Consider the following 15,521-nt stretch of genomic DNA (forward strand, 5'->3'; position numbering starts at 1 on the left):
GGACAAAACAAAATACCACTAAAGAAATATTATATAGAATATACTTGCATGCATATTGTAACAAGGTGTTTTATTTAGCTTTATAAACAAAAATTGATTATTTCATATAAAAGTTTTATCTCTTGTATCGAAAACGTACAAGTCAATACAACTTAACATATGTAATCACGCTTCGTCATAGATTTTATTCGAATAATAACTTAAATCTGATAATCTAACAAAACAAAATTAATTAAAAATTTCTGCTTAAATAAAATATAAGCAGAAATGATGAGTATCATTATTATAAATAATGAAAGATTCTTTTTTATATTATATATATTTAACCATATGTAGGTTGGTATATATATCATATGTCTAACTCTTGCTGTTTGTATCATAATTATTTATTATCTATTTGTTCCTAAACATTTTGCTCTAACAAATTGTACTACAGCTTCCATAGAAAGTGTTTCATCATGAGGCCAAAACCATATAATACTATTAGAAAATGTTTCTTCAAATTTAGCTTCTGCTGCTGGTGGCCTTCGTATATCGTAATGTGATTCATTAGTTTTACTATTATGAACATATGTTTCATTTTGACTTCTACTCTTATATCGAAACCAAGGTCGACTAGTACTTCTTAAAAAGATGACACTTTTTGGTACGAAGTATGGTGTATCCTCATCGTCTAGAGATGTTCTTGGTATATCACAAGTTAACTCTGGACGATTATTTTTCATAAGACGTCGAAAAATTTGTATCTTTTTATCGATATCAGGATCAAAGGGATATAATTCTTTCGCACGTACTCTTGCGAAATCATTAGGAGATGGTTTCCATAAAGCTTCACAAAATTTTTTTATAAGTTCATGCCTGTATAAAGAATATTGTAATAATTAGAAAATATAAATTGATATATTGTTAAAATATAAGTTTTGTAAAAAGAATAATTAAATAAAACTAAACTCTATGTAAATAAATTTTTTTAAATTAAGTGTAAATAAATAAATTTTATAAATATACACATTATATACATAATATATATACATACCTGTCTGGCAAATATTTTTGACTGATATCTTCTCCACCAAGTATCCAAGCATCTAAAATATGTAGTGCAAATATTTTGTGTTGACTTTTTCTTTCTTTAGTGGTTTCACTTATTACTTCAGCATATACAAGGGTGTCAGGAGGTAATTCTATTTTAAGGTCATTAATTTGATCCCAACTATTCTTTATATAACGATATACTTTTCTTCTTCCCATACTCATATAAAATGTAGCCATTTTATCAGGTTCTGTAAATTGTCCAGTACCACAAGGTGTACATAGCCAATCATATGGTGAAGATAATATAGTCTGCTTGATATTGTCAACTGTTAATTTTTGTGGCTGATATGAAAGTAAGGTATCACGTTCTTTAATGAGATGTTTGATTTTATCTTGCGGTTTACAAAAAGCCGGTACTGTACGACTTTCATCTGGTAGTTCCCAATATTCCAAGCACTGTCGTCGCATATCTGCTTGTCTTGGTTCAAAAAGTGTATTATCTTCACAAAAAGCAGCTATTTTGAGAAGACCTATAATTTGTTTTTTTCCAAGATTATTGTTAGATCTTCTCAAATATTGCAAAAATTCCTTTTCCATCTCTAATTCTTCTAATGGAACTAATTCCATAACATCCTTATCTTCGTCTCGCTTTAATAGTAATTTATTTACATGAAATAGATATTTCATAACATCATATGTATCATGTCGCTTTCCTTTACAAATTAGATATCTTTCAGAATTTGCAGGTCTTGAAGTATTTGGCTTACAAATACATATCTCGTCGAAACAACGATACATCAAATATACTAGCCCTGCACTAAAAGGCGTAAAGAGATCAAATAGTTTAGTTACAAAACTACCACCATCTCTTACTATCATCAGGGCAACTAAACATTGACACAAATATAATTGCTTCGATAAAATTTCTTGAATATTTTCTTGTCCTTCAACTGAAAATCCACCATCTGACATCATAAAATGTACACCTTTGCCATGAGTATGTTTCATTATTAAATCTCTGAAAGCTTCCTGGTTACTCGTATCAAATACATCACCATCACCTTTCGGACCATAAAAGGTATGAAAAGTTTCTGGTGATCCAGCATAGAAATCACCTAGTTTAAAATCATTCTCATTTTTTAGAGTAAAACCAAATCCTTTAGCATGCCACTTTTTCCTCCATAAAACGTATTCACTGAAACCACCTGGACCAGCGCATACGTCTGCAAAATACAGTAGCTCATTGTTTTTTAAATTAGTCGGTTTTGTAAATAGAAAATCACAAGCTTTGTCCATGTTCGCCATTTTGACAGCAGCACGATTTAAAAAGAAAGCACCTCGAATTGTTTCATATGGATTGGAACGTGTTCTTGCTCTACGCATTTCTACTTTATCTATCCTATCAAATATTGTTTTTGAATTTATGATATCTTTAACTATTTTTGATTCACAGAATTTTGTTTCATTATGTATTGTTTCTTTTTTTGGACCCAGTACCATCCAATCGTGCATTTCTTTTGTAGTTAGTGTATGATGGTGTATATTTCGCAACCATTCCATATCTTCTTTAATTTGTATTATCTCTTCTTTAGGGTCCCATTTAAGGCTCGCAGCTTCAAGTTCAGGATAAGAATGACCAATTCCTCTGCGTCCACGTTGCATCGAAGTTTGTACTGGCTCTAATCGACCTTGATTATTTTTTCCAAGACCTTTACCAGCTTGATATCCCATTTTTTCCATCATAAGTTCTGCTTTTCCCTTTCCATTAGTAGCATTACCAGTTGTGTTTGATGTTACATTTCCTATTTTTTCCAAACAAATTTTCTTGGAAGAATTTTTTTGGTCACTACTTTCATTTATTTTTAATGACTTATTATCATCAAACGATTTATTGTACTTTATTTTGCCACTTTTGGATATATTGAATGTTGGTGTATCTTCGCTAAAATTTGCGGTCATCTCATACGAACTTTCAAATTGATCTTTATTGAAATCTTCGTAGAACGGTTCTAAGTGACTTTGTCTATTTTTCTCAAGGCTTTTATCAATATTGTACTCTATATTATCTTTTATAAATCCTTTATGTCTATCTTCACCATACTTTTTACATGTATTCTGATCGTCATCATCTGTATCGTCGTCAGTCGATATATGACGTCTTTTAATGCCCTTTGATACATTAGAAACAGAAGCTTCAGTATTGAAAGGAGAGGTCATGTCTTGTATTCTATCAACCTGTGTATCTTTGTTAAAGTCTTCATAAAATGGACCATGAGATATATGTTTTATCTCAAATTCAGGATCGTTGTTAGTTTCATTAAAGTTTTTCGAATAATCGCCTTCATAATCGTTAATATTCGATATGGAAGCTTCTTTTTCTCTATTCGAAACTACATCAGTACCTTTTTTGCTTCGTTTCTTTTTCTTAACTGTACTTTCGGAAGCTGAAGTACGATATTTCTTTTTCGTTTTCGATTTGAAATTACTCTTTGCATCATGATATCTTGTAACTTCATTATCATTATAATCGCCATCATTTCTGTCTACAATAAAATAGATAAATAATCAGTAGAAAAAAAGTTATAATAATTTAATGTAATAAAGTAAAGTATCATTGAAGTAGATATAAGATTGAAAAATACTTCTTGCAATTAAACTCTATATACAAAATTAATATCTTTAAAAATCAAGAAAATATTATTATATATTTATTTAAAGAAACATCTAAGAAAAGAAATGTGAAAAAGTATTAAATAATTGTACATACCATATTCATTCTCTGACAGAAAAAGATCGCTGTTAAAATTATTTATTTTATCCATATTTTTATTAATACTAATTATTCACACTTTTATTAATACTAATAATTCTTTGTTTCATTCCGTTATAACAACATTAATGAAAACCAAATAATATACATTTCGCAGTACACTTTTTACTTGAGATTACTTGCAACGCGTCGCAAGTATAAGACGCTCTTTAATGCGTGGTGTCTACCAACGCACTGCTCACTTCGAGATATCGCGATAAGCAACTTCATGCCGAATCATTGTTGCCAACTGTAAAAATTAATACGAGAAAATCACATCGATCTATACTTTTAGAGTTTAGATTAATCATTAGTAATTATATCTAAGTGTTATTTAATAATTTGATAAACAAAAATAAAATTTTTTAATTAAAAAAACGTGCAATATGCGAGGAATATAATTTTGAGATGCAAAAGTAATATTGACTTTTTTCGTCGTATGGTTGCAAACTTGGACATCCGTCGGTTGGGATAACTTTCACTTTCCTAACGGGTGATTTATCAATTGTTGCTGGAAAAACCCAACCCATAGGAAAAACCCAACCCTTAGAAAAAACCAAACCCTAAATCGGCCGTACGGTCAGATTTCTTTTTTGTTTCAGAATATATATATCAACAATGGCTTGCGTTGAGTTCGATAGGACAAAGTTAAAATTTATGTATTCCAATGAATGTATAAAATAAAAATTGCTAAAAATATTGTTGTAACAAGATGATGTTCATTTTTTTTAGTTATTTACGCGAGACCAGCCCTCAGTATCTAATTTTAGGTTTCCTGTTTATAGGTTGAAGTAAATAATGACACATTGCATTATGCTTATGACTAATGAATCTCTGGACAATACAGATATATGATCATAGGCAAATATTATTAATATATTGAGAGGAGAAATAAGAATGGGACATCTGGATCACTCCTCTAAGTCCAGGTCCCCTAATTCTTCTTCTAAATCTTCTAAATCTTCTTCCATAAATAGATTTTCATTTATTGCTAAGGCAGTTGCACCTTCTCCTACAGTCACTATTTGAAAAGAAAATGGCAGATTATTAGAACGCCATTATCATTTCTATAAATTGTTAATTTATAAAGTATATTACCAGTACTATCCTTATTGTCTTCAGCAGTACCATTAGCTTTCAAACGATCTATAGATGCAACTGTTATACCCGTAGTATCAGTCTCACTAGCTTCAAAGGCAAGTCGCTCCATATCAAGTTCCCTGTATTCAATCTTTTCTTCTTCTTCATCTTCTTCACGTACATAACTGGATATTGCTTCATCACCATCATCAATACCTGATGCAAACAAACATATAAGGAAATTAATTATAATTGTGGTCAATTTGAAGTTGACAAGACATATAATACTAATAAAAGTACCATCTCCAGCAGCAAGTTCTGGATTGAAGTAGAACATTTCACGACCAGATATACCCACTTGACGACCTGCTTTATAATCATTTCTTTTTTTTTCTTCATCTTTGATAGCTTGTTCCTTCTTTTCTTGTAATTTTCTCTTTTTCCAAGCCAAAAAGGTCTCTAAAGTTATTTTTGTCTGCAATGTATAAAGAGTGAGAAAATATTTTATTTCAAGCAATACTGTTAGGTTTAATTAGATATTCAAATTTATAACAGTTTAATAAATGGAACAAATTTTACAAGAATAAACACATACTTGATTAGGTCCTAAATTTGCTCTTTCTCTTTCAATTAGATCCTCCAATGAAATTTCATCTTTCTTATCCTCTTTCTTTTTATCTTTCTTAAGAACAAAACCAGGTGGTAACGCGTGTCTGTATATGCACTTTTGACCAACTGGACATTCCCAAAACCATCCATACTTTGATTTTTCTACTGCTCCTAAGAAATGTTTACAGATCTACAATTTAAAGTATTTAATATAATATCAATATTACATTACATTAATATTAATTAAATAATAATAAAGTCTATTAAAATGTATACAATATCTGTAGTAGGTCGGTGACCACTTCCTCCATGTTTCTTCTCTACAACCTCTTTTAACTTGTCTTCATCCCATTTATCCATAGTATCTGCTTCTTTATCATCATCTCTCATATCACAATATAAAGATCGTTTCTCAGCTTTGCGTTCTATACTTAAGTCATGAGAAAATTTACACTTATCTCCTTTTCCACATTGTCCTTGCTTAAAAAATGCACAAATAACAGATTTTGGATCCGTACCTGTACATCCCAATTATGTTAAAAAATCTCCAAAAAATTCTTAGAAATAGTAAATTTATTATCATAATTGATTATAATGATTAAAAAAAAAAAAAAAGAGAGAAAAGAAAAAAAAAGAAAAATAAATAAATTTTATCAGAAATTACTTTTGTCTATCTTTTGTGCTTGAACTGGTTTGAAAATAAGTGCTAATTCTTTCTGTTCTTTCAATTTTTTTTCTTTTTCAAGTTTTTTAGCATTAGGATCTTCTATCTTTCGTGGATTAACACCACCAGATTTTACTTGTTTTTCTACTTGTTGTATAAATTTCTGCTGCTTTGCACCTTTTTTATTTTTTATACCAAAGGTTTTATCCTACAAATAAAATATGAAAAGATACACGTGTTAGTAAATGATAGTATGCATTGTTATAACAAATTATTCGTGTTATTACACGTGTACATCAATACGAGAAACGATTTTTAACAAAAATATGATACTTTTACATACTTCGATTACTTTCTCCTTCTTCTTTTGTTCCGCTTTTTTGCTCGGAGCAGGTGCTTTTTTAGGTGGCATCGTGTTAAAATTTTAAATTCACAAAGCCACTTGAAATTTAAAAATATATCAAATATTGTTCATACAATGTTAGCATAGCTAACCTTCCATCCATTCACCGGATCGCCGGAGCGACTAAATTACTAAGGAAAGTATTTAATAGAATGCAGTTCGATCAGGCTTTTAAATATTACAAAGAAAGAACACCCTATTCCACCGTTTGACATTTAGAAACTTTAGAAAGTTTTGTCATTTCTAGTGTGTAGGTAAGTTTTCAATTTAAATACGTTTTTACTTTTCAAGTTACGAGATATATATATATACATACTTGTTTTAAATAAATGAAGATCTATTTTATACAACAATTTAATGCATTTTTATAAATAGACAAAAAATATATAGTATTAATAGTAAGAATATGTATTATTGTATACTATGAAAACGGGCTATTATGTATGGACTCGTGAATTGAATCATTTATAATAGAGTCGAATGAAGTTGTCCAACGATTGGAATTGTCAATGCTATCATCTATCGATTATTTACGCTAGTAACTTTATGGAAAACTTTATGGAGAACACGTTGCGTGAAACATTCCTTTTTTAAGTGTGGTTAGAGTCAACGTTTATAATATTTGTTAGAAATCACGATGGCACAATACGATTTAACTTCTCGAATAGGACAATATTTGGATCGTCATTTGGTTTTCCCACTTCTTGAATTTTTATCTGCTAAACAAGTAAGTAATATACATATTTTTTCGCGTCTCTTTTTGCCAAATTATATCATGTTCTATTATTATATAGATTTATGACGAAGATGAATTACTTCAAGCAAAATTGGATATTCTTAGTAAAACTAATATGATAGATTATACAATTGATATTCGAAAACAATTGTATCCTAATTTGGAAGTTCCAGAGGTATGTGTCAATTAGATATAAATGTAACTTTATCAAGGATTTTTATTGTATTTCTGATCATATAATCAATGTAATACTATAATAAAAATTTGAAATATTTATTACTACAGGAATTAAAAGCCAGGCGTGCTGGTGTTCTGCAAGAACTTAGCATATTGCAAAACAATGTTTCTGTTGTTGTAGCGTTAATGAATAATGAAGAAGTAATGAAGAAAATGGAAAACATGAGAGATTCAAAGGCTTTGAGTAATTATCTTACTCAAGAATCTGATGTAAGTTATGTAATTGATATAATCATCCTTCATTTGTAAGATATAGTTTTTATCGCAATTGATTGATTTAAATTGTATCTTATAGTTTAGGGTAGAAATGATGGACAACTTTGTAAAACTTGCACATTATCGTTATGAATGTGGTAATTATTCTGTTTCCACTTCATATCTCTATTTTTACATGCTAATAATGCCACCAACTGACAAGGTATTTATGTATCATTATTTTAAATTATATAATCTTTGATATTATGTAAACAGATCTAACTCTTTTTAATTTTACTTAGAATTATTTAAATGTATTATGGGGCAAGTTAGCTTCAGAGATTCTTGTACAAAACTGGGAAACTGCACTTGAGGATGTAAACAAGTTAAGAGAATATATTGATAGTAATATTATTGGAAATTCTGTACAAGTGTTACAGTTACGTACATGGCTTATTCATTGGAGCTTGTTTGTATTCTTTAATCACGTTAAGGGAAGAGATTTGATTATTGAAATGTTTCTTTATCGACCTCAGTATGTATCGCATCGCTATATATCTTTCTTAATTATTGCTTTATTACATATTATTTTTTTGCAGTTATCTAAATGCTATACAAACAATGTGCCCACATATATTACGTTACTTAGCTGCAGCGGTAATTGTCAATCGTTCTCGACGTTCTATATTAAAAGATCTTGTAAAAGTGATACAACAGGTTGGTTTAAACATCTATAAAAATTTTGTTTCCTTGTAGCACATCTATATTTCATTCTTCATGATTTAGGAATCTTACACATATCGGGATCCTATTACTGAGTTTTTGGAACACTTGTATGTTAATTTTGATTTTGACGGCGCAAGAAAGAAATTGCGACAATGTCAAACCGTTGTATTCAATGATTTCTTCCTTATTGCATTGTTGAATGAGTTTGTGGAAAATGCTAGATTAATGATCTTTGAAACTTTCTGCAGAATTCATCAATGTATTAGTATTGGGTATATTTTCGGAATTTATTACTATTATTATATATTTCAAAGAGGATACTTTATAATTGAAATAATCCTTATATTTACCAGAATGCTTGCGGAAAAATTAAATATGAAAGCAGATGTAGCAGAATGTTGGATAGTTAATTTAATTCGTAATGCTCGATTAGATGCAAAAATAGACAGTAAATTAGGACATGTTGTAATGGGTGGACAGCCAGCATCTCCATACCAACAACTGGTGGAAAAAATCGAAACATTAAGTGTACGGAGCGAAGCTCTAGAAAATCTAATTGAACGGAAAGTAAAAGCGAAAAATCAGGATCCAGTAAGTATAATGTGGAACTAATAGAGGTCAGTATCGCTTGTAACAAAATCCACTTAGAGTGTCTTGTTCTTTGTTTTGAATCTGTCAAATCGCAATAATAGTGGAAATAAAGGTAGTTGGAAGTCAATAATTTTATTATAAAAAGTTTGATGCTATTAATATCAACAAGCAAAAGATTTTTACATCAAAGCATGACAGGATAGTTACATTGCTGATGGTGAAAAAAACTATTTTATGTGTGTGTATATATAACACGCACAGCGCACACACACACACACACACACACACACACACACACACACACACACACACACACACTCAAACGCACACAATATAAAAAAACATATAATTGTTTTTTTTTCTTGCGTTTTCATTGTCAGCCTCATATAAGATGCATCACTATTTATTTGCATAGATTACTTAAGTTACAAGATATTTTATACATTAACATTCTTTGTATGATTTATCTTCATCATAGTAATATATAGTAATTTAGCAAAAATAAAAAAAATATTTTTTATGAACTTCCAAAATTATTTAACAATTTAGAATTTTTAAATTTTGTAACACATTAATATATTTTTTATAAATAAAATATTGCTTTATTTGTGCTTTATTCTAAGAATTTAGAATCCATAATAATATACTTCTGTTTTTAAAAATTATAAATAAACATATTTTTTTTTACAGTATCATCGTTCTTGGAATATGGATGTGTGACGTCTAAACATCTTATACAAAACTGTATGATAAAATATATGAATACAAAGATGATACACAGCATTATAACTTATCTCGAGCATATAAACTTATTAAAGAATACGCTGTATTACTGCTGGATGCGTAGCTATGTACATCATTGTATAAAAATCTATCATATTTACTATATAAAAAAAAAAAAAAAAAAAAAAATGTTTTATTCATTTTGAAAAAATCAATATAGATCTTTTGAAATAATAAACTTTTTCTAAAACATAAAAAATGATTACATTTACTTATTATTGATTACATTTAAATAGAGAAATTTAATATATTTCTCTTATTCATTATGTGCTTTCTTATTTTTTCTGACTATTATCAGTGCGTTGAAACACCTAGTTAATAAAAAAAAATGATAGAAAAATAAAAATAATTGATATCTTTTACATATTTTACAATACCAATGATATATACGTATACATGACATGTTAAGCTTCATCCAATATACTATCTGTTTCTGTAAAAGAATTATTAAGATGAAATGGTACGAAATTACATCCAGTATAACTATTTCGGTCAAGACAATAGATGAGAACACTTCTCCAGTATGGATCTTCAACTAATAATTCAGGATTTCCAAGAATAATGAGTAAAGCACGTGCTCGAGTGATCGCAACATTTAATCTTTTTGGTGAAGCAATAAATCCCAAAGCATGTTTGATATCTTCACTGATAAAATTTGTGGAGGATCGCACTGTTGAAAGGATTATTATTTTTCGTTCTTGTCCTTGGAATCCTTCAACACTACTGACTTTTGGACAGTCAATATTTAATTCCAAAAGCAATTGTCGAATTTGCAAAACCTTTATAATAAGGAAAGATATAAGGTACATAATCATTTATATATATATAAGTATGTTTAGTACAATTAATTATGTATATATTTATAATTTTTACCTGCTTTTGGTAAGGTGTTATGATACCAATATCTTCTGCACAAATTCCATGCTTGTATAATTTTAAAAGGTAAAGATATACTTGTGTTGCTTCTTCAGGATTATACCAACTTGGGCTATCATAATCTCTTAAATTTTCTCCTTTTATTCCATGAAAAAGTATAGCTGGTGGTAATCCTGTCCTTTCAGGCAATTCTTCAGCTAATGATCGTAAAAGCTGCGCTTCGTCACTATTTTTACATGAAATCTAGAAAATGATATATTATTTAAAATTACAAGGAATATTTTTTTATTTGAGATATTAATATAAGTACCTTTGGTTGTAATTCAGAGTTGTAAAATAATGAATTGGGCAGTTCTAGTATCTCTGGTAAACTTCGATAATTTATAACAAGTTTTGTTACAAGTCTTGGGTCATAACAAGTTTCAAATCCTTCAGGATCTCTTTGGTAAGGAAATTGATAAAGTAGTCTTGAGAGGAATGATTCCTCCAAACCAAAATGTTTTGCGAATCTACTCTGTACAACTGGACCAAGTTGTAATGGATCACCTGCAAGAATTACTTGTCCATGATTAGCATGAATGAAACTTAGTGGTACCATAATTTCTGGCTCTGTTGCTTGGCCTGCTTCATCTATTAGTACGTGAGAGAAATGACTGCGAGAAAAGCCCATATTGTATAATACTCCCAAAGCAATACAAGTGCCAATTGTAATTCTATGACGTCCAAGTGTACTCATAGTACAATTAATCTTAGGACCTTGGACAGGTGATTCTAATTTATGACGTGTTCCTTCTACAGCAATGTCTGCAGTTGCACAGTATGGCAATAATCTTTTTGGAATAGTACCATCGTCTAGACAATGATGCGCTATAAGTCGTACCTAAAAATTATCTTCCATGACATAGTTAAATACAAATAAAATAAATAAAAAATATTTACCAAGTCACCAGGTTTCAATATTTTACTATCCAATAGTCTCTCCAATATTAAATTTGCTGAACTGTTTGATGGTGTAGCGATTAAAAGTCTACTTTCAGGTAGAATCGTTAATATTTGTAGAATTGTTTCACATAAAGTAACAGTCTTTCCTGTACCAGGTGGACCAAATATCACATATGGCAAAGGACGAGCTAATCCTTTTAAGATATTTTTTACAGCCTCTTTTTGATAATAATTTAAAGTTTTATTAAACCAAATTAATTTCCGTTCTTTTATTTGTGAGATACACTTATCTAAAGCTGTATCATTAGGAGTATTGGAAGAATCTGGAGCTACTTGCTTTTTACATCCTATGTCAGAAGAAATAAAAGTATCTTTATTTTTATCTTTATCTTTATCTTTATCTTTATTAAATTCACTAATATTCTTAGTGTTATTATCAGTATCATGATCAGCTGTGACTAAATTAATATATTCTGCTATATTCTTTGGTTGTTCCATAGGTTTGACTTTAAAAAGTCTTTCTGCAACTGATACTTTTGGCAATAATTTACCATCAGAACTATCGCTAATTGTACTTGAAGATACAGATGAAACAGATCCATTTCGTTTACATTCTCTTTTCTCACGAGGTGCTTTCTCTTCGGTATCAATGACATCTAAAATTACTTGTGGATCTTTTGTAATAATACGTGTAGGAAAAAGAAATTCAGCTCCTAAATGTAATACTGCTAAATTAACAGCATTGTGACAACGTTGCATAACAGTAGTAGAACTTTTAAATGTTACTTGACAATCTTCATTATTATATTCCTGATGGAATTTTTTATTAAATTTTAGGAAAATCTCTGTGTTTGTCATTTTGTGAATATATCCTTCATATTTCAATTTACCTAATAATGGTTTCAGAAATAAATATAATTTTTTATTTGAATATATCATTTCAATTCAATTGAAACAATAACAAAAATAACAACAGAATAAAGACCTTTTAGTCTGTTAATAAAAGCAAATAAATATATATACCTTGATGTTTATCCCATTTAAAGGATACTATAGCTTTATCACCAATAAGGAGAGAAGGTCGTTTTTCTGCTAGACCAACTACTTTTAAACTCAGATAATCCCCACAATGTTTCATTACAGCACTTTCCATGTCATATTGTTGCATAGTAAAAGTTTGATCAATTTCTTCCAAATACAATAAAGCATGAAAACGATCTCTATATGTTTCAAAACATAATCTTTGTAATAAACAAGGTATTGCATTTCCAACTGCAATTTCATGTTCAACTTGTGATTTATTTAAATTATTTAATACAGCATCCCAAAATCGCCGTGGTACTTTAAACACACCATTACGCATTTTTATAAATGCAGGTGGTTTACAGGGTCGTATCCCTGGAACGTACATCGATTCTTCTTGTTGATCTATAAATGGAACATAGTTATCTTTTTTATAAAAGTGCCTTTTTTGAGTATCTAAGATATTTTTTGGTTTAACAATTATTTGAAAAATTCTTCCTATTTGGAATCCTTTAAAATTAAAGATAAATAATTCTTCAGAAATTCCTACAAATTTTGCACTGCATTTAAATTGGTAGGAAATTGTTGTAGAAGGATTTAAAGTAGTAGTTTGGTTAACTGCAGGCCATACTAAAGATAATTGTGATTGTGCTTTCTTTGACATGAAGCACCCTTTACATAAAATATGACTAGCAGAACTTGTATTCTGTATTAAAACAAATACATCTTTCTCTTCTTGAATATTTATATTGATTTTTAAGTCATTACTAATAATTATGCCACACTTATTTTTAATCAAAGTATCCAGATTGAATTGTGGTATTTGTGAAGGCTGCGAAGACTCTGAAGTTGGAAGTTGTTTAGTTTTACCTGACACCTAGAAATAAATTATCATAAATTGTATATTTAAATAAATTAGGTACTATTGTATAATGACGAAAATTTTCTTGCCTGTACTAATGGTACTACAGACAAAGATCTCCATGAATAGATGCCTTGATCACTTTCTATAGTATCACTAGCTACTTTATCACCTACATAAGGTATGTAACCAGATTCACAAGCAGCTTTATTAAATACAATACTTTTTCCAATTGTTCCATACTGTTTTACAGGATCATAATCAGTTATAACATCAATATCCAATTTGAATCTTAAAGGTTGTATTCTACTAATTTCTAAAATTTCTCCAGTTAAATCTGTCTTATTCTCATTTACTTCTACCAAAGATTCTACCTTCAACCAATCTCCAACTACAGGGATAAATTCAGAATTTATCTTATCTAGATCAATACAAATGTCATTAGGATCAATGAATGCTTTCCTGCCCTCTCGTCTAATTACTTTTCCGATAATACTTCTTATTAATATATCTGCTTTGTCAATATTTGTTTGTGATACAGTAATTGTATTATCCCAAGACTCTTCTATTACAGATATAATCTTACATATTTTTTGATCATTATCCTCATTTTTTTTGTACGCTAAGTAATAAACCATATCTCCAACTTTAGGTTTACCAATTAGTACACTGGTTGCATCGCACATATAACGGTTGTCTATAAGAATATAATCATCATTGACAAACGTAACATTTCCTGTTTTATAATAACATCCTTCTTTGTTATAGGGTTCTTCATACTTCGATGTCAATGTACTTTCATCCTTAGCATTTTCAAGCTTAGCTATGACAACATTTATGTCATCTTCTTCCGGTTGCGGAGAAAATTTATATCTCAAAACATTATTAATAATATTATACATGAAAGATAACATTTTTAGTTTCTGTAACTTTGGTCCAAATATCTGTGAATATTACATTTTTTATAATGTTATTTTCTTCAACCTTTCTAACAATAAGAAACAATTAACTGACAAATCAAACACGTACCGATCTATAGGTTGATATTTCCACTCGGTTGCTTTAAGGTATTCCAATTCTTTACGCAACGATTGCACTCTTTTCAGATGCAATTCTTTCAACAGTCGTTTCTGTTGCTTCTGTTCTTGTAGCTCAGATTTTATTTGATTTAAAATTTTGCATGTATGGGATCCACTAGATGTCAATTCTGAATCTTGTGATTCTGATGTTCTTTGTCCCGTCGAATGTCCTAAAGTATTTGACGATAACGTAGACGTGTTCATAATTTGCTACTAATAGACAATCGTCTAATCTTCAATATTTCGTCCATTCAATTTTGATCTTTGAATATTCTAATAATATACTTTCCTTATGAATTTGGGATATCAGTAAAATAGCTGTAAAAAAATTTGTTATTATTTATACTAGTATTTTTGTTAAATATTAGAAGAAGAAATAAAAAAGGAGATACCGTTTTTTAAAATAATTTTCACGCAAATCGTACGTGTACTTTTAAACATCGATATTTACATCTATATGATAAAAAATTAAAGAATCAAAAAATCAAACATTAAAACATTTTATGCGGGTGTGTATAATACGTGTATACACCTTAATACATATATAGTATATCACATATAAATTACAATTTGAATTCTTTATCCGTACAAAGCAACACTCTCATTGGATTATTCATAATTATCGGATTATAAGAAATATGATATTTAATTTGAATAAAAAATTCTCTAATATAAAGTATTATTATGAAAAGTTTATGGAACAAAAGTCAATGAACATATGTGAAATTATCGAATATTTAACTTTAGAAATATAACAAATTTTTCAATGAAATAGAAGACGGTATTTTCGAGTATCCAATAATAAACAATTTGTCATTAGCAGCCAATCATAGAATTGACGATATGGAAAATAATTTACATGTATGTATAG

The 15,521-nt window shown here is 29.2% G+C and overlaps 4 protein-coding genes across 7 annotated transcripts; 1 reads left to right on the forward strand and 3 right to left on the reverse strand.

Moving 5' to 3' along the window:
- Positions 1-53: 53 nt before the first annotated feature.
- On the reverse strand, positions 54-4,411 carry LOC122627798 (cap-specific mRNA (nucleoside-2'-O-)-methyltransferase 1). Its single transcript, XM_043809344.1, has 3 exons — positions 3,803-4,411; positions 1,037-3,578; positions 54-858 (listed from the first exon to the last, which is right to left on the reverse strand). Exons 1-3 carry the CDS (start codon positions 3,855-3,857, stop codon positions 390-392), a joined length of 3,066 nt encoding a protein of 1,021 aa, XP_043665279.1. The 5' UTR covers positions 3,858-4,411; the 3' UTR covers positions 54-389.
- A 244-nt stretch (positions 4,412-4,655) lies between these two features.
- LOC122627830 (zinc finger CCCH domain-containing protein 15 homolog) lies at positions 4,656-6,712 on the reverse strand. Its single transcript, XM_043809415.1, has 7 exons — positions 6,541-6,712; positions 6,198-6,405; positions 5,810-6,051; positions 5,520-5,723; positions 5,225-5,399; positions 4,943-5,140; positions 4,656-4,865 (listed from the first exon to the last, which is right to left on the reverse strand). The coding sequence occupies exons 1-7, from the start codon at positions 6,607-6,609 to the stop codon at positions 4,756-4,758; spliced, it is 1,206 nt and encodes a 401-aa protein (XP_043665350.1). The 5' UTR covers positions 6,610-6,712; the 3' UTR covers positions 4,656-4,755.
- A 401-nt stretch (positions 6,713-7,113) lies between these two features.
- On the forward strand, positions 7,114-9,907 carry LOC122627823 (eukaryotic translation initiation factor 3 subunit E). 3 transcript variants are annotated; one of them, XM_043809398.1, is made up of 9 exons: positions 7,114-7,327; positions 7,395-7,511; positions 7,622-7,783; positions 7,869-7,991; positions 8,071-8,303; positions 8,368-8,485; positions 8,555-8,766; positions 8,848-9,085; positions 9,776-9,907. In XM_043809398.1, exons 1-9 carry the CDS (start codon positions 7,238-7,240, stop codon positions 9,803-9,805), a joined length of 1,323 nt encoding a protein of 440 aa, XP_043665333.1. In that variant the 5' UTR covers positions 7,114-7,237; the 3' UTR covers positions 9,806-9,907. The 3 variants fall into 3 exon arrangements, 2 of the variants coding, with proteins under 2 accessions (XP_043665333.1, XP_043665334.1); XR_006326932.1 differs by having other exon boundaries at positions 7,166-7,327; positions 8,848-9,197; positions 9,776-9,859; XM_043809399.1 differs by having other exon boundaries at positions 7,167-7,327; positions 8,848-9,111; positions 9,776-9,859.
- LOC122627795 (RNA helicase Mov10l1-like) lies at positions 9,202-14,741 on the reverse strand. Of its 2 annotated transcripts, none has more exons than XM_043809340.1 (7): positions 14,601-14,741; positions 13,661-14,515; positions 12,710-13,586; positions 11,684-12,576; positions 11,055-11,624; positions 10,742-10,987; positions 9,202-10,647 (listed from the first exon to the last, which is right to left on the reverse strand). In XM_043809340.1, exons 2-7 carry the CDS (start codon positions 14,483-14,485, stop codon positions 10,273-10,275), a joined length of 3,786 nt encoding a protein of 1,261 aa, XP_043665275.1. In that variant the 5' UTR covers positions 14,486-14,515; positions 14,601-14,741; the 3' UTR covers positions 9,202-10,272. The 2 variants fall into 2 exon arrangements, with proteins under 2 accessions (XP_043665275.1, XP_043665276.1); XM_043809341.1 differs by lacking the exon at positions 14,601-14,741 and having other exon boundaries at positions 13,661-14,268; positions 14,352-14,491.
- Positions 14,742-15,521: the final 780 nt, after the last annotated feature.

The sequence above is a fragment of the Vespula pensylvanica genome, chromosome 3 (assembly GCF_014466175.1).
Source record: "Vespula pensylvanica isolate Volc-1 chromosome 3, ASM1446617v1, whole genome shotgun sequence".
NCBI lineage: Eukaryota > Metazoa > Arthropoda > Insecta > Hymenoptera > Vespidae > Vespula > Vespula pensylvanica.